Here is a 19,744-nt window from a genome sequence, read left to right as displayed (position 1 = left end):
GATTTCATAGCATTTATATATAGTGATGTGCCAGTCCTTGTTTAGTCAGTCCAATTCAGTCAGTCTTAGAACCGGTTCTATTAGCCCTTCAAAATGTCAATACTAGACCTGATTTAAAAAAAAGAACTAAAGTTGACTAACGTCATCAAGGACAGAACTTTATAAAGTATACCTAGAACTGAGCTGGACTACACCAAGACTAACACTGGATGGGAATGTAGTCTTCCGTCACAAGTAAGGATCTTCACAACCCTATATATATATATCATCTGGATGGAAATGTGTACAGGGTATAACAAAGAAAACACGGGAAAACATTGCCCTTTTTTAAGTTATTATTAATTATTATTTGCTTTATGGAACGGAGTTCCCATAACACTTTTAAACCCAATACTTAGTTTCAATCGTATTTTTTAACATCAAGAAGCAGTGTAAAAAACTAAAACACGAAATTGTTTTTAATATATTGTTTTGGAAATAACAAAAGTAGCGTCACACACGGCAGAATAACTCACAAACTATAGAACAAACTGTCATGAAATGTTGACAGATGTGTTTTAAAGGTTCGTATGAACAGAAAATGAGGTTATTTTTTTTAAATAGTACCATCTATGTGTGAAGCCTGGAACGTTACAGCCAATGGTTATATATATATATATGATATCAAAATCAAGTAACTTTTGCTTAATCAATTCAATATAAAAACGTGTTTAATTAAATTAATTTCCTTCGTTTAACAATGTTCAAAAAAGTTGAAAAAAAGAATCAATGAGTTGTAAAGGAGAAGTTTGTAGATTATTTTTGTGCCAATTATATGATAATAAGATGTCTTCTTTGTACACTTAAATATATGTTTACCTATAAAAGGTTTACTGCTTCTTACATATGCATGTAGACTGATGAGAATATGAATTATCACGTTAGTAAAAAAGCTAGGTACATAACTGATACGTTTGTAGTTTTCCATGGGAAGTACTTACTTGTAATGATAACTCTCAGAAATTAAAGGTTTGTTGTAATTGTAAAGAATTTTGGCATAGGGGCATATGCTTAGGTTTTTTATATTGTTCTATTATTATATTATTTTTTTGAGAGAGAAAAAAAATATTATCATTATTTTTTTCATCTTTTTAAAGAATTAGAGAAAATTTTCTTGGCATTAAAGAAAAAGTGACTTTCCTTTTAAAAAGAAAATAAGAGGAGGACAGTTTATATTTATATATTTAAAAAAAAAAAAAACCTTCATAGAGTAGCTTTATCCGACTTTTATTCATCTTTTCACACTGCATCAATTGCGATGGTCCTCATAAAAAATACCATTTTACATTAGGGTGGTTTGTTATTCAACTTTTTTGGATTTTTGATTACTGCTAGTTCGGAAAAGTTGTGATAGGGAAAGAAAATAACCTATGCTAAACTTCATGACATCCTTCTGTAGCACATCAAGTTCAAAGTATGAAAGTAGACATCAGGTATTTATTCCGACAGTAAATATTAAAATTCAGCATTAATCATTATTTTGCATTTATTAACTATGATAAACATTATTCTAATCTATAAAAAACATTCAAAAAGTGTTTCATTCTGCAGCTGCCCTATAGAACAAAAAAAAAGAATAACGTAAGAAAATGTCGATCTTTTCTTTCTGAAAATGTAAAAAAAGAATGTGTTCTATACGTGGATTATTAAATTTTTCCTAATTTTTGTATTTTTTTCTGTTTCATATCACAACTTTAGAAATAAAACTTTTTTCACACAGGTTAAGAAAATGTTTATCAATTTTGTATGCAAAATTACTAAAAATGTCTTCGTAGTATAAATATTTATTAAATAAATCTGATCAAATTTGTAACAAAAAAAAAATATTATATCTCTGCACTATTTTACACTTGTTTTCATAAAATTGTTGACTTAAGTAAAGTCGAGTTGTTTATAGTCTAAGTACTATTTGACTCCAACATTATTGTACATATAAATTTAGAATGGACTGAGACATAAGATGAAAAAGCGTCGAACATCTATGTGGATATTACCTATATATAATGTTAGTAGAAATAGGGATCTTTCACCTGCAGGGAAGTTTCAAAGGAGTCTGCTTTACCTATGTGAGTATGATTTTGCATATGAATAAACAATGATAAAGAATGGAAGAGTCGTCGTTTAATTAATGAGGTTCTCTTTGATAAACATACTTTAAGTATGTCGTGAATAACTGCAAAGAAAATAATATTTGCCTTCATTTATTTTTGACTTATCAGGAGTATAATAAACTGATACTATTGATGTTTCATTATTATTAATTTTAAACAGTAATACTTATTTATTTCTTGATAAAGGCGTGTCAAATATTAAGAATATAAGAGAAGCTTAGTTATTGTACCAAGTTTGTAATTATTTTATTTGTCAATGACCCTATATTACAACATATGTATATCAGGGGTATCTGTGGGATTATATATATATATATTTTTTAATGTTCCTTTAATTGGTTAGATGTAGGAGCACTGATTAAGTATACGTGAACATTCTAGTATTAAATTTACTCCATCTGACCTAGGAATCGTTTTGGGGAAATCCATGTACAGAAAGTATATTTCTCTCTATAGGAATCGCCTGGGCAAGAACACACATTTAATTCAAGAGAATAAATTCTTCCGAACATGTTGTCCATGAGCTACGGCGATTCCATTTATATTTGTTTGGCTTGGTTTTTCAACTATTAAATTTCCTAAATGTTTTTTTTTAGGGAAGGAGCTACATCCCCTCCACCTCACCCCCTGCAGAAACCCCTGTATATACAAAGAGTAACACAAACTTAGGCGAGGATAATGATAGAGTATAAGATTCAATCTATTGCATTAGCATATTGCACTAGTTGCACATATATACGAGTACGTATATATGTGACCCGTCAACACAAAAGCAAGAAAGAATGTTTTTTCGCAAAATTGAACATAGTTTATAATTACATTTGTATTCTGCCACAATGTATTTCCAATTTAAATCATTAAATTATTTTAAATAACCCCTTGGAGCCAAATTGAACTCCAACCAACAAAAGCTCAACGTCACAATAAAATCATGAAAAATTGATAGACTTTATATAAAAGACCATATTGGGGCAATGAAAGGTTCATAAATCAATAAAAGGTTTTAAACTATAGCTAACATGATTGAGTATCTCAACTCATCAAGGGAAATTTGAATACGAGGCCGACAATTCAATGAAATGGGTCTATGAAGTATAGAGATAAAAATATTAATTAAACATCCCTTTCTTGATTTTTTTTTCTATTAAATCATCTCATATGTAATTTCATTAACAAAATAAACTAATTGTATGTAAAACGCTAGGTGAAGTAGATGGTATTTTTGCAAAAAATTTACGTTTTATATATACATAGTATAAATACGTTTCTTCGCAGCAATACCAAAAACGAAGTGCATACACCTCTGGTTGTATACCTTACATGGTACTGAATTAAACCTGGATTCAATCTAAAGGTCAGGCTAACTGCGATGGAGTGTGTTCTTGTCTGTTGCCAAGGAAGGTAATATTACGTAGTACCTTTGTATCGTTCTTTGAACACTGCTTGCATTTTATACTAAGAGTTGCTTGCTTTACCTTCCAACTTCCGTTGCTGTAGTTTTTGTTTTCTTTACTCCACGTTTTTAAGAAAAAAAAAGGGATCTCTAATAACTGATGTTGTTTTTTTATTATTATTATCAAATCCATTTATACACATTCATATATGGAAAGGAATTTTCCATAGATCATTAATAAGCTATCGAGTTTGAATACATGTTATTAAACGGTTGCATTTATCCATGTACCTACTACCTACCTATATATGTATGTAAGCTACACCCTTCTTTTAAGTATGCAGAGAGCTTTGAAAATCAGGCTTGGTAAAGGTGTAACACTTTTATTAGTTAGCCTGAAGGAGAAAAAAAAATGTTGTTGTTTGTAATTATGCAGAGGGAGCAATTAAAGAATGTTGCTTCAATTTATGTGAGGATTTGTGAAACGTATTGTTTCTCCCGGAACAAGAAAATAAATCAAAGGCAAATATGTACTTGTACACAAAAAATAATTATTATTTGTAACTGGAGGTTATGGCATTTAGATTGAAAAGATTAATTATTCCCCAATAATGTCTATTTTACTGGAGTAAATACAGACCGGGGACCAAAAACTTCCAGTAGCATGACTAAATGATAAAAAATTTTATGAATCAAGAAACGACAACTCAAAACCAATTTTTGATATTTGTAAAGCCTATAATTAGCTATATTTTTATTAAATATACATTCCTTCACAAGCAACAACAGGCTCAACACCCCGACAAACACATTGGTGGCTCCTGACTATGAAGGCCATGCCCATGGCGTACCATGCTGTCATGGTGGCAGCTTGGAGCGAATTCAAATTTGGAGCAGGAGACGTTACTTATGCAAGAAGCCACAAAATTAAATATTGTATTGGTTAAAAATAAGGGGGATTAAATTATAATCAAATGCTACTTAAAGTTTTGAGTCTCCCCTCTCTATATTTTTTTACAATTATATATACGCCATCATACAATACATATTTCGAGTCTTGATGCATATTTGCATATCATTGGAACACAAAATTTACACTATCTTCCCCATAAACTTTCCTATATCTAAATAACCCCCAATAAAGAATATCCGACATGACATAGTTGGACTTTAATAATTAAGATATCCCAATAAAAAGACTCTTAAGATGAAAACTCACTCAAAAAAATAAAAGACACAAATATAGGACACAGGTAATTAAAGCCATCAAAGTAGAGAGAAGGTAATCAAAATATTTCACCATCAATCAAATCATGTTTGTGCATAGGAGAAAAAAACAATAGTTTGCAGATCAATAATATAATTAAGTGAACGGATAAATATGAAAAGTTCAAGGATACCTAAGCCCTTTGGATGAATGATCATATTCCCATTATTATCCGTCATATTCAATAATAATTTTACACTCAATCGAATAACGAAAAAATTGCAATCAAATTGATCTGTTGTAATTGTCGTTGAAGTAGTATAATACCTAACATTTACATGCAAAATATGTCAAAAGAAGTTTAGATACTAAAAGTAACGACTTTGTGGGTAAACACCTTTAGTAAACAAACGTACCCATAAAGAGATTGAAATGAACAAGATTTTGTTCACGATAAAGGGATAGATTTGCAAGGAATAAGGAAGTTTATTTCAAGGACTTGTTATAGAAATATATGTACGTGTAACATACATACAGATGTATTCACAGGCAAAAAAAAAAGTTGTGTTATACGTAGCTAATGGTCAATCTTGGCTCTATTGGTTACTTCGTATTTCCTGGAGTTTGTTTATTAATGTATTTTATAGATTTATCCTTGATTCACAGATTTCTCTTTAAAAAATTTATACACAATTATCAAAATTAGAGAAGCTACCTGACTAAAATATCTACAATTTTGGTGAGTTCCCTTCTGGACATATCTGTATCGATTATATCTCTCAACCTTTTTTGGAAAAAGAAAAAAATAGAGAGGCATGAAATTATATGATAACAAAATAGCTTATTCTCCCAATCTATTGGGCTATTCTCTATTTTATTTAGAAAGTATATTGACAATTTAACCGAATTTCCTTTTCCCACGGGGATGGATCCTTGTTATTTTGATCATGTCCATCGTCGTTTTTTGGTCCGTTATCCCCCCTCATCCTCGAGAAGAGCATTCTCTATGGAGCCCCTTTATTTAGCCAACAAATACTCTATACGCTACTCTGGTCTTGCAAGCTCCAAGGCTATTGTTATTGTTTTCGCCAAGAACAATAATTTTGTCTTTTCCATGAAGAAAGTATCATACAAGAATCGTCCTGCTGAGAGCATTCCCACCACCACTATGGTGCTTGGACCCTCTGTGTCTTTCCTTAATATAAAGAAAGTCTGCTTCGGCAACCGCTATTTAACAAAATTTCCTCTGAGAAAGTGGACAGTTCCCTGACATTTTAATCATATCGAACTATGTTTTTTGGTGTGGTATCCGTGGCAACTACGCCTTCCTCCTCACAAAAGTGCAACTGCCAAAAAAAAATATTCTCTACGCAGCCTCTTCTTTTGGTCAACAAGCTCTCCAAGGTCTACTCCGGTCTTGCCAACTCCTTTTTTCTTTGCTATTGATATAGCTTCAACCAAGACTGACAATTTTGTCTTTTTATGAAGAAGGAATCATCCAATAACCGCCCTGCTACGAGTATTTCACTAAGACTATGGTAGCTGGACTCAGAAGGTATCTCCATAAGATTAAGAAGGTCTGCTTCGTCAAGTGCTACAAGCGGGATCTTGTAACACTCGCAATGATAAGATCTTCAGATGTCATATACTCACAGAAGCCCATCGCATTCTTCAAACCATCCAAGAATGCCGGCAACTCAAAGAAATCAAAATAATTGAATCTTCATTTATACTATTATAAATACACTTTTAACAAATCTACGTTCAGACCAGGGGAAAAAAAGTAGACATATTGACAGCTGAAAAAATATATCATGACTTTGTTGTTGAATCAAAATATATATCCTAAAATATTTGTTGACAAATGTATCAAGTTATTAATACATTAATGTATCATAATATTAAGTTAGGGAACTTTTTAAACCATTCAAGCATCTTATCCCAAATGCAAAAAGTTTATAATAATAAAATCCATGCATAAAATAGTATTAAACCAGTGAATAGGAATAATTATATGTAATATGAATTGAGAATATAATTTTAAAGATCATAATAAAATCTATTTTAACAAATTAGACATAGGTAGAATTTAAATATGACACATTTAAAGAGATGGCACTGAAAAAAAGTTTTTTTTTATATTGTGAGTACTTTGTTGATAGACATGTGCCCAAAAACTTCATTCAACATTCTAATTGATCAAAAAAGAGAAAGTTTGAAGAAATGTAGCTTTTCAAGATATATGTATGTATAATAATAATGAAGATGAAAGTTCATGTACAAATAATGAGGTGTGAAGGAGCAATGAATTTATTCAAAAGGGGAAATTACAAATTATCACTAGTTTTGAAGATAAAAGTTCAAGTATATATTAATTAGTACTCGGTATATTTCTCTGCAAAATCATTTCTCACGAGAAATTTATTGTTTTTGGCTCTAATACTACAAGTTGGATGGAGATATAGGGGTCAAATATTAACACAACAAGCCCTTTTATGTCTGCTATTGTTTCAATTTATTTAAAGGATGGCAAAGTATCTTAAGAAGTGGAATAGTTATGTTCAGGGCTGTAAAGAGTATCAGGATCAAACTAAAAAATATGTAATTATCTGCAAGGTGGTGTTACAGTCGGTTGCTAGTTGCTTTTTTTAAACGGCAATTGCTGAAAATAATTTTCACAGTGCCCTCTATGTGAGTAAGATACACTAACATTTAATTTTTAAATAGTATTATTAATCAGGAAGTTATATTATTTTGCCGCAAGATGGCGCTATTTTCTGCCCCTGTTTTACAAATTAATCTAAGTTTACAACACTAATGCACCATTGTTAAATATTCACTTGGTAGGGGAAAGTGGATTGAGGGACTGGTCAATCTTAGTTACTGGTTCTTTTTTTTCAGTAACACCTACAGTTATTGAATAAACGTACTGAGCCTTCAATTTTCATTAGTTTTTTAACGATGAAAAGGGGCCAATGAAGGTTTTTATTCACAAATGTATTTTTCTATTCATCCAAGAAAAGAAGTGACAAAAGTAGGGAACTTTACTACCAATTCAAGAAGACACTCGTTATCCAAATTGATAATGTGAAGTCATTGTACGTACATGCCACTTGCTAACCAAGTGTCTCGTAATCTGAATTGTCACCTCATTTATAATTTATTATAATTTTTTCCCCCATTTCCAAATTCCTTTGTAGATTAATCATTAAAAAATCCTTTCCACTCATCCTTATAAAATTTGATTGCATAGAAATAAGAGGACTCCTCTTGCATCATATTTTATTAGCTTATATTCAAAGACATGTACATGGATTCAATGCAAATTGTCAAATCATTTCTTCCTCCTTTCCTCCCAGTGTATTCTTCATAATCAAAAGGCCATGTAAACATATTTTTACTCATTAATAAGGGAAAAAGAAGTGAAAGTGGAGAAGCTTAAAAAATTTACCCAAAGTGATTTTTTCTCTACTTTAATGTAATAATTACTTCGTTGTTGATTTTTTTACCTTAAAATTCTCCAATACGTATATTTACAGGTATAGCTACGGATCCTTAATTAGCTATCAACGTACCTACATACACTTTTACAGCATGTTCTAAAGGTTAAATCGCATTTGGAAACACATTTCGCAAAAATGAAAAAAATATTTATTTATGTAATTGACATATGTTCAGTTATACTTATTTATTTAAAAACCTATTGAATGTCACATACTTGTACAGATGTAGTATTGCTCAGTGGTTACAAATAATATGAAAGTGTAAATATATTCAAATCAAGCAATATTAACAAATTAGTAGTGTCAAAAAATGGAATGGGAATCAAGATTTTGTATTAGTACAATCATATTTATAATAAATGTGTTTACAAATTTGAGAGTTAATGGTTTGATGTACTTATAGAAGTAATGGAATTAAAAATATGAAAACTTCGGATGGATCAATCAGATTAATAAAAATTGTAGAGAGAGATTAATAACTACTTTCTAAATTAACGGTTATTTATTAGAAAACATACCTCACTACCTATTGAGCTTCCATATCCAAAAGGATTTTTTTTTACAAACTAGACATATACATAAGTAATTGTAAAAATAAGCTGTCAATTGAATCCAAAAAAACAATAAAAAATTAAAGGGATTGCATATTTTTCTCATTCAACAAATACCACAGAAGAAATCTATTGTGTGACATTATAGAATGTATCTTTTGTTTTTTTTCCAAATTTTTTTTTCTGTTCTCATCCAACACTTTTTCAGAGCACCCAGGCAGTCTCTTACGGCGCAGTAATAATTCTTTCTAGAACTACGATTCAAACAAATTTACGTAGAATACAGGGTGGGGATTTTAGATCCGGAAAATTAAAGGATAATCAACCTTGTAAATTAACAAATCCTTTGCTCTTACATGTAGGGATCCATATTGAAGTCAATCACACAAACCAACCACTCCCAGCTTCAACCACAGCCTCCAACCTGGTCCTGAGCCTGGTACAGGTCTTGATGAGGAACTCCTTCTGCGTATTGAAAAAATATATGTAATTACGCGTTATTTCATAGAACTGACATTCAGCCCGATATCCCGATATATCCAAGGAACCAATAACCTAGATTCATCAGAATACATATAATGATGATCTTTATTTTTTAAATATGTTCGAATCACGAAGGAGTAAAACAAACAGACAAAAAAATGAACTAGAATATTTTTTATTTTTTCTACTAGATATTTCTCAATTATAGCTATGTATTATATACTCGTGCGTACATCATCAATCTCTCTTATTCTTTGTTCGAGCTTTAGGTTGTTGTTTATTTTGAAAACACACAGATATGATTTTTTTATTAGTATATGTAGTATTTTTAATAGATGGGATTAACAAAGTATGGATATGTAGTACTTTTTTTAAAAGAATCCCTCACATCTCATTATTAAGGTCATAAGATTTTTTTGAGGAAGTTCAATGAAAGGTAAAATAATTCTTCCCTCCACCGTCCTTGATTAGATCATCAACATGTATATAGGTATATAATTTATAAGCATTCGTTGACGGTTGGGCTGATGGAATTCAATAAAGTTGTCCCTCTAAATTATTCTATGCTTCAAGGGTTTGATTTGAATACAAATGGATTTTTTTTGTTTATTTATTTTTGCATTCATTATAATGTATAATTTATGAAATATTTCATTGGTATTTGTGAATGATTTGTTTCAATATTCAAGGAATGGAGCTCTAATTTGATATTTGTTTGTATAACATCTACTTAATGCATAATTGATGTACCTTTTTTCCTCCAAGGAATTGATATCTACTTAGGAGCAATGATGCAGGTATATTCTCAAGGGCTTGGTCATGTTGCAAGTGATTTAAACAGTTTATAGTCAGACACACCTGTTTCTTACTTATTATATTGCCAGTATCTACATTATGGCGTATGAACCATAGTGTAGATCAAGAAAGGGAATTCATGCTAACTAGTCATGCTGTAGGGGCATGACATGCTGAAAATAAAGAAGGAAACGAGATTTGTAATAATGTGTGAATCTTCAAATAATACAAATATGTGACTATCCTTATCTTGAGTGATGTGTCAGTCCTTATTTATTCGGTCTAGTCCAATCTTAGGACCGGTTCTATTGGTCCTTTAGACTGATCCTCTTAATATTTTTGAAATATATCGTTCGTTTATTAACCTAAATAGAATATATGATATATTAAAAGATTGCACATATTTTGTTAAAAATATTCATTTTTTTCAATATAATAATGCAATATCAAACAAACATCCTATATTTTGACCTAGTTATATAATTTATTTTATTATGCAAGAGAGTAATTAAAAAAGAAAAAAAAAAGACTTTTAATGACGTCACGAGGGCTTGATTTTACATTCTTTAAGGACTGACAGTGGGACTGGACTGCGGTAATCGGTACTAAATAAATACCGACACAACATTAATGATGACTCACAAGTAGGGGTGGTATTTTTGGAGAGTGTTTGGGGAGAGGGGGAGCGAGACTTTTAGTACTATTTAATTAAGACTCTTGTTAACATCAGCCGTCTTTTATATGATTTTTGTGGGAAGGGTGGAGAGAAAATGAATTTCCTTACAGAACGATTACATATTGAAGAATTAAAAAAAAAGAGTACACGGCCACCCGTTTTTCCTTCTATAACCTCTAAACTGTACTTTTTCTCTACAAAAATCCCATTCTATCCTTACGTTCTATTTCACGTAGTACAGGGTCTAGAGACAAGGGGAGGAAATGAGACTGAAAATAATATTTTTCATATTATGAAATTTTGCTCTCCCTTTTTCGGCTTGATATTTTTTTTCATCCATGGATTAGTTCCTTTCTATGCTTCACTTGTTTGGTAAAAGGATATAATTATTAGTGTATAATATTTCCTACTTCTTTAATCTAATCCTTACTGATATAGGACTCCTATATTCCTGTTCATGCAAAAGAGCATCCTTTAGATGTATTTGGAAATTGACACACTCCTTTTTTGCTTCAATAGATTGTATAGAAAGTATTTTTTTGTCATTTTATAAAAGTCAAAACCAAATCAATTATAAAAGTATCTGTATTTATATATTTACTATATTCAGGTGGATATATGTACACCACATTGAATTCATTCTATATGTAAATACATGTGCGCATAGTTTTTTCATTAGACTATAAGTGAAAAAATTGATTGAGACGAAAGTTGTTAAATTTTTGACTATTTTTGCAATTTCAAATAAAAATGTTTAATATTAATTGATATTTATCTCTCATAATACTCTAAAAATACGATCATAGTTCATATCGTAGATGTCCTCGTTGTACAAAATGTGTTGTTTTTTTTTTTAAATAAGCAAACTGGTACTTTAAAACAACATATTTATTAGTGGTGATGAAAATCGTGTGCATTTTTTAGCGAGCCCATTTTTTGGAGTTGTTAAACTGAAGAGGGAACTTTCTTTTCCAAAGCTGTTGTTATTATTCTTTAATTCCTTTTCTACTATGTACAACGAATTATTGATGTATAGGGAGAACCAGGGTTCAACATTTACTTGTGCTCTTAAAAGATGGAAGGTAACTTTGAGGATTTGTTGCGGAGTTGCTCATCCTTATTGGAATCTGAATAGAATTTGGAATCGGCATCAGAGTTTTCCTTGCCCTTCTTTATTTCCTTCTTTCCCCCTCTTGTTGCTGATCTAATGAAACATTATGACAAAAAGATCCTTCAAATGGTCAGGGTTACCAAGATGATTTTTTTTTTTAACATATCCGAAATGCTCCAAATTAACATCACTGTTTATTACCCAATCAAGTCAACAAATGTTACTTATGTATAAATATTCCAAATTCCATACTCCATTTTACTTAATGAGCTGATCACGAATATAGATACGTGATTAGCGTATCAAGTACTATTAGAATTGAATATGGAATTGGAAATATTATTTTCGTTGACTTGTGTGTTTAACGTCAGAACAGCCTGAAGTATTATCACGTAAGTTTGATATTTTTCCGTTAAATATATCGTTATACAATTTGAAAACTGTTATTAATTGTCCAAAATGCTAACAACGACTGTACAACTCCAAATATCCTCAATATTTGTTAAAACCTTTTTGACGATCTAAAATATGAACAGCAATTCTCCAGATGGTCCGGGTTTTTAATATCAAGACACTTTCAGTAATTAAATTCCCATGTGCATGCAAAAATAATGAAATGTTAATTTGTAGCACATTCAGATGTTGCATTTCTCCAACAGTCCAGATTCAAAAAGTTTTACATATCTTTGATAGAAATTACCTGGACTATTCGTGATTTTTTTGTTTTTCCATTAATGTCTATCTTTTTGGTGATCAAATTGTGCTTACATGACGGATACATTCGACAATTTCCATTATTTTTCCCGCATTTCGACAATTATCCTTCTAGAGCGTGGTACATCTTTGACATCGACATTATGAAACCGCAATAGCGCAAAATTTGGTACTACAGTACCAAGACTACTAACATTATTCACATTTTCAGCTGCCCGTCTTCCGTTTTCGCCTTCTTTGAAGAAAATATGTAAAATGGGGTGTATTAATTCCTTTGCTGATCTTTGACGCGCGCTCAAACAATCAAAAAACTGTCCGAGAAGTATTTATATAGGAAATCTTATCTTTTTAACTCCATCTAGTGTAAACCAATAACTCATATAAAACACAAGATACAAATTCCTAATGCCATCTATTCGAAAATAATGGATACTTTTTACGTACTATATGAAATTGGCAAAGAATAATAAACAATGAGAACCAAAATCTTAAGAACTTGATTCTATTTGGCTTCAATGTCTTTATGATAAATATATTTTGTGTAGCATAACAATATATTTGATATAACATTTCATTTAAATGTCAATAGTTGCAAATGGAAAAAAGAAATATGAGGGCTTGATGCCCATAAATCACGGAGAATATGAATGATATTAACGCACTCAAGATATTTAAATTATTCTATCTTTTTTTCCTTCAACTTTTATCTTCTTAAAATATATAAAAAAGGAAGATGATTCGTATCATGACAAATACAGAGTGCCTAAAGGGAAATTTTACGCGATCAATAAGCAAAATCAAACCTTTATAACTTTTTATTAGAAAAGTATAATGAAAAATGTTATTGAAAAAACTTTAAGCAATCAACCTTGGCAAGAATTATTCAATATGGCCGCCTCTAGCCTCTATCACAACCTCTACAGGAGGTCCGAACTTGGCGCAGGTTACCACAATATAATAGGCGGACATTTTGGCCCATTGCTTCTTGATCCTGCATTTCCGTGTGATGTCTTTCCAACCTTGCCCTCTAAGACGCTCCTCACACTGTAGTTGGGGGGGATTGAGATCAGGACCTGGTAGAGGGCGAGAAGGTCTTGTCCAAGAAGTCAGAAAAGTAGTGTGTGCGTGCGTCCTTGCTCCTGAACTGCCCTCATGGTGGTGATTTCGTCCACATTGAAATTGTCAGCCAAGCCGCGTATTGATGCTGTTGGATCTTCCTTGATCTTGGCCTCTGGGGACTTGAGGAATGTTTCATCTCGCTTTAAACTATTTTCTCTTCTTCTTGCCTTCCTTTTGGCTCCTTTCCCATTCTGCTTGCCCAGCCTTATATCGGTCACGCCAACAATGTCTGAAATTCTTTTTGGATCAACTTCCGTGTTGAGAAGATCCAAAACCCGTTGCATTTTTTATTCCTGTTCAGTCATTTTTTATCTGATTTTGATTAAATTAAAACAATGTGTAAGAAAAACAACTCATGTATCGGGGCATTGCTTGAGATATCACCTTAAACCTTAATTAGCGCAAAAAAATAATTTTAATTACGCAGAAAATTTCCCTGTTGCACTCTGTAGGTTTGATGAACGAGCACTGAACATATATATCCATCGATATTGTTTACAAGGTTTGTTTCACTTTTTGTTAATAAAAATAAAGAACAAAACAATATAACAAATACATTTTCTTTTTCTTTTTTGTAGCATCTCATGATACCATTTGTACCATTTTTTTTTCTGGCAGGAATCTATATACTTATAATAAAAAAATAATATTTTGTTCCATTCCCTACCTGTCATTTTACAACTTGATAATATTTCTTCTAAGATGAACTTCTTCTTTCTCACCTTGGCTTATTTAAGAAAATGAAAAAAGTCTATGGAGTCAAAGACTTTTAAATTAATTGTCAAAAAACGGTTCCCTGTTTTATGGTTTTTTTTGTTTTTTTAATATTTGGATTTGAAAGAACATAAGTGGTTAGAGATGCATCATATATGACCTACCGGCATGTAAAATACAATAAACAAAAAATGAACACGGTAATCCTAAGAATTGGAAGAATGTTTGGGAGGAGAGAAGCTTAGTTATCATAACGTTTATATTAGACCAGATCCAAGTAGCCGTGAAAGGAAGGATATAAACACAAATTACATTCTTTATGTGGCAAGAACATAAAGGCTGGAATACTCCAATGTTCATCCTAAATTCCACTATAAGTACAACAACAAGGAATTATACTTATAACCCCCATCAAATCTTTAGTGTTACTCCATGTCTTTTATCAGTACATACAATAGGTCCTTACTTTATATCAAAATGTTCTCTCGTCAAAAATAAAAGTATAATGATAACTTTTTTAGAGTAAAAAAAGTTCAGGTTCCAAATAAAAAAAGTCTCGAACTCCTACGAATTCCTATTTTCATCAACTTTATAAGTGATTGTCTTAGAATTTTTTTCATTTGTACATATCAGGGAGCTCTATATACATTGAACCATGTACACACGCTTGATGCTACATGCAAAACGCCTGCTAAAGGACATTACTATTTCTACAATGCTATTTTTTAGGCCAAATATGACTGTTTTTTTATTCCAACATACATTCAAAAAGATAAACTTTGCTTACTGATATAGTTAGTTATTTCTAAAGTTTTGTATGTTACAAGCTTATGTGTACATTAAATAAATACACTCTAAAGTGTTTTAAGAATACTTTAGTTGGAATTCAATATAGTTATATTAAAAAGAATTTTTTCTAGAACAATAATAATAGTTTTACGTACAAGCACTCAAATTAATTTTATTAAAAAGATGATTAAAAGAGTGAAACATTGTTGAACATTGAAAAATAGTTGAATAAAATAAATTGAGAATCAAGCTAAATACTCAAATAAATTAATATTTTATATTGCATAAATAATCAAGGCTTGCATCATTTGCTTTGGAATGTGATTTTTGAAGCGCATTTGATTAGACTTGACATTCATTCCTTACGTATGAACCTCTTCCTAAAATTATTTTAAGAAAGAATTTAATTTGTTATTTTCGTTTGTTTATCTTAATGGCTCGATTGAACGAGATTGAATAATATATAATACTATTTTAAAGAACCCATAAATATTTTCTCCTTATTTTCTTACATTAAAATTATTTATTGATTAGTTTTTGTACAAAAATAATAATTTTACAATATTATTTTAATAAATATTTTTACATTTATTTATAGGGTTTGAAAAACGTCGTTGTGAGGCAAGTGGAAAATGGATGCCTGATGCACCGAAATGTGTTGAAACAACATGTAATGAATTAAAAGCCCCTTTAAATGGTTCAATGATCATAACTCACAATCATGTAGGAGGTCGAGCAACTTTCAAATGTGATTACGGATTTGATGTGAAAGGAGACAACGACATTCGGTGTTTGTCATCTGGTTCTTGGAGCTCGTGGACTCCTAACTGTTTGCAAATTGACTGTGGAAAACCTTTACCTGTTGAGAATGGTAGAGTGTTCTTGGTGAATGGCTCAACAACGATTGATAGCTTCTTAGAAGTACATTGTTTCCCAAGATTTGATCGTGAGGGACCTTTTGAGCGGAAATGTGGTGAGGACGGCTATTGGAATGGCCCTGAGCCTAAATGCGTAAAGCCCGCCAAGAAAATACCTCTTTTGTCGTCCTCCATTCTAGAGGACAACGTAATTGATGGTGCAACTAATGTACGAAGTGACGGTAGCAGTGGGAATGAAAATGATGATGAGTCATCCAATGTTGGACTCATTATCGGCGTAGTTCTCGGGCTTATCGTGGTATTTGGTCTAATGATCTTGGGTGTATATTTTTATCGCAAGCAAAAAATTGTTCTTCGAAAGCCTTCAAGTGGAATTCGAAGCATGTCATCACTCAGTGCCCCAGCACCATTTCGGAGCCCTGCAGGCGCCTCTGTCGGCATGAATGGTTATACTGGAGTCTATGGTGGTGGGTCTCATCAAGCAGTTCTTCCCCCTACTGCCACCGTAGGTGCACGCCCTCCACCTCCAATACAAATGTACAGTATGGAAGAATCCCCAGATGACGAAGACGATCTAAATTCACCAGATCATCGTGGTCCTATTTATGACACAATTAACGATGATTCAACGAGTGGTGGAGGTGGTTCGACAAACTCAGGATATCCTCCAAATGTTCCCTCAACTTTTACTCCTTCTGTGAACGGTTACGCTTCTTCTAAAAATAATGATTACGACGTGCCGGAAGGCTCCGAATCCGGTGCTCAGAACGGTACTGGTCTAAGACATAAAAATTCATTTGGTCCTGTGACTATAAATGGAATCGCCGTTTAATTTTTGTTTATTAAAACTTTTATTCTTAGCAATTGTCATAACTAACTTGGCCGAGAATGAGAAGTGAAGAAGGAAGTTAAATACAATTCTGTATTTTTATAGGACTATTGAAAGAAAAAATTATTAAATCATATGTATCAAAAAAATATATGTAAAACCTATTAAAAATTTGTGTATTCAAAAAACGACTCTGTATTCGTTCAATAAATTTGTCTAAATTATAGTTAATGCTTTTTAAGACAAGAAGAAAGAACCAATCATAAAATAACAATCATTGCCATGTTTAATACAAACTTTTTTTGCAGTTGATAATTATGATTCCACCCCAAAATGATATATCCTGGGATCCTAATTTATTTCTTATATTTTCTTCTTTTTTAAATTATGATATTTTATTATATATAATTGTAATTTCTTTATATATTTATGTATGTACTTCTGCTCTGCTTTTAAATGCAGATATGCATATACATATATGTATGTATATAATTATTACGTCATACTCATATATATATACCTTCAAGTCAGTCTGATTCAAATAAAAAAAATGCATTAAAAATTTATACCAGTGCATTGAATAATTTATTATTCAATTAAAATCTGAGAAATAAAATACAATTATAAATTGATAAAATAGGTTACATAAGTTTCACATATGTAAATAGTTTATAGGGCAGGGTTCCTACATATTATAGGGGCACTTATTTATTTCTGTGCAATTCAATTATGGGTTATACCTATGTACAAGACCGTCTGCAGGATTATATATTTTTTTTCGAGGTGGGGGAATTTGGTTTTTTGATTTTTTTTGTTTGTAAAAAATCCAAATATTAAAAAATTTAAAAAAGTTTAAAAAATCCACAGCTATTGACAAAAAAAATTAAAGAAATTCATTCTTTGAAAAAAAATCAAATATTTAATTTTGTAGTAAAAATCACAAATTCCTTAATTTGGAGAGGGCAACACCCCCTCCTCAGACCACCCCCTGCGGACGCCCCTGATATATATTATATAAAAATGTATTGGAAAATTAAATATAGACACTACAACATAAGAAATGACTTTGACACATTTCTTATCATCTTTGGGAGATTGTTAGAATTGATTTATTTAGTTTGTTTTTTGTTCTTTAAAATATTACTATTAGTCTGTTCAACAACTTTTTTGATATAATTTTGGGTCACATATAAATTTTGAATGAATTATATTAATTTATAAAATTAGGACTAATAAATATTTATATTATATTATAAAAAGAAATTTATATTCATAGAATCAAAGGCATAAGCCAAGTGACGAAATGTAGCCGTAGCTTGTGTAGATTGTTTGATATATAAGAACAGGGGCGTTCGCTGAGGTTGGGCTGGAGGAGCTGCAGCTCTCCCCCCCTCATCCAAAAAAAATTAATGATTTTTTTATTTTTACTAAACTTTTTTTTTCATTTTGTCAAATTATGCAGCAAGGTAATAAATTTATTTTCTATGAATAGGACTGGATTTTTGAATTTTATTTTTCCAAAAATTTAATATTTGAAATTTCTTTCCAAAAAAATTAAAATTTTGTTTATAGCTATGGATTTTGAATTTTTTTTTTCCCCAAAAATTAAATATTTCAAATTTAGTTTTTAAAATTTTTTCCAGAAAACTTAAATTTTGTATATAAAAAAATTTTCAACAAAAAAATAATTTTTCAATTTTTTTGTGAATTGCCATGGACTTTTTAGTACATTTTTGTACATATCATGATCACGTGTTCTTCATTTCGCTACTTGGTTTATAGAATAAAAGAGTTTGTCTCATTTGAAATATTAAGTATAGAAGGTATATAAATCAGCAGTTACATGAGGATTATATTGAGTGATAATTAATTTATTATTATAAACTACATAGATACATATTTACAATCCATGTTGGGTTCTTTATTGTATATTGGAAAAAAGAGATAATTATAATTAATATATGTATCAAGGATTGGCATAAATATATGTAGTATGTATTAGATGTGACTATGAAGGGGAAAGCCTTAAAAATGTGTTTTACTTTAATCAAAAATGCTATAAAATAGAAATTAAAGATATGTAGTAGTTGGTCGAAAGGTAAATTTCATTTAGAGGCAACTGTTCATTCTTTTGCATTTGGCTCTTCGATTTTTAAACCAGAATTGAATGTTTTTTTGTTCAAGGGAAGGGAATTTTTGTCTATAGGGTAATCGATTTAATTCATCTGTGTATCGTGCAATCATGGAATGCGATGGATGAGTATTGTGAAGAAACCACTCTTCTAATCGTGGAACTTCACTCACTGGGTCAATAAAGGTTCGATTCCTTTTGCGCTTTTCAGAGTCTAATCCAAATGATGAGGCTCCTACTCCTCCGATGACATTTGAAGTCTAACAAATATACATAAATTATATAACTATATTTTTTATTATAGAGCGTTTTCATATGACGTCACCATGGTTGATGCCTGCCATTTTGGGGACCTAAACAATCCAGTTTTAGAAGAATAAAACCCCTTTTTTTCATCAAAATTAAGAAAATACTGAACTATTTCTGTGTATTTGGGTGTCAAATCGAGACCAAAAAATCAAAGGAATGTTTATCAAAAAAATTTACTTCTCGAACGCCTAGTTTTATTATATATATATCCCTATTTGGATTAAAAATATGTTATTACCTCATTATAAATTATTATTCACGTAGGTCACATATGGTCCTATTTTCCTCGTCCCCAATTGATCTGAAACAAAATTAAATCTACCATTTCATAGGGATTTTTAGTACCTATTATATTATTCAAAATATCACAGTCTATCATTGGCACCAAATCA

The 19,744-nt window shown here is 30.9% G+C and overlaps 2 protein-coding genes across 3 annotated transcripts in view; one reads left to right on the top strand and one right to left on the bottom strand.

Annotated features, from left to right (window-relative positions):
* Positions 1-17,138, top strand: part of LOC121122205 (P-selectin) — a 35,682-nt gene extending 18,544 nt beyond the window's left edge. Inside the window, exon 2 of the mRNA XM_040717204.2 lies at positions 15,804-17,138. Within this exon, the coding sequence (XP_040573138.1) occupies positions 15,804-16,915 (1,112 nt within the window). The 3' untranslated portion in view covers positions 16,916-17,138. The remainder of the gene's footprint in view (positions 1-15,803) is intronic.
* Positions 17,139-18,419: 1,281 nt separating this feature from the next.
* Positions 18,420-19,744, bottom strand: part of dve (SATB1_N and homeodomain domain-containing protein dve) — a 40,497-nt gene continuing 39,172 nt past the window's right edge. For both annotated transcript variants that reach the window (XM_040717206.2, XM_071890188.1), the window contains exon 9: positions 18,420-19,303. In XM_040717206.2, coding sequence (XP_040573140.1) covers positions 19,022-19,303 — 282 coding nt within the window. In that variant the 3' untranslated portion in view covers positions 18,420-19,021. The remainder of the gene's footprint in view (positions 19,304-19,744) is intronic.

The sequence above is a fragment of the Lepeophtheirus salmonis genome, chromosome 7 (genome assembly GCF_016086655.4).
Source record: "Lepeophtheirus salmonis chromosome 7, UVic_Lsal_1.4, whole genome shotgun sequence".
NCBI lineage: Eukaryota > Metazoa > Arthropoda > Copepoda > Siphonostomatoida > Caligidae > Lepeophtheirus > Lepeophtheirus salmonis.
This window is presented reverse-complemented; position numbering and strand designations above follow the sequence as displayed.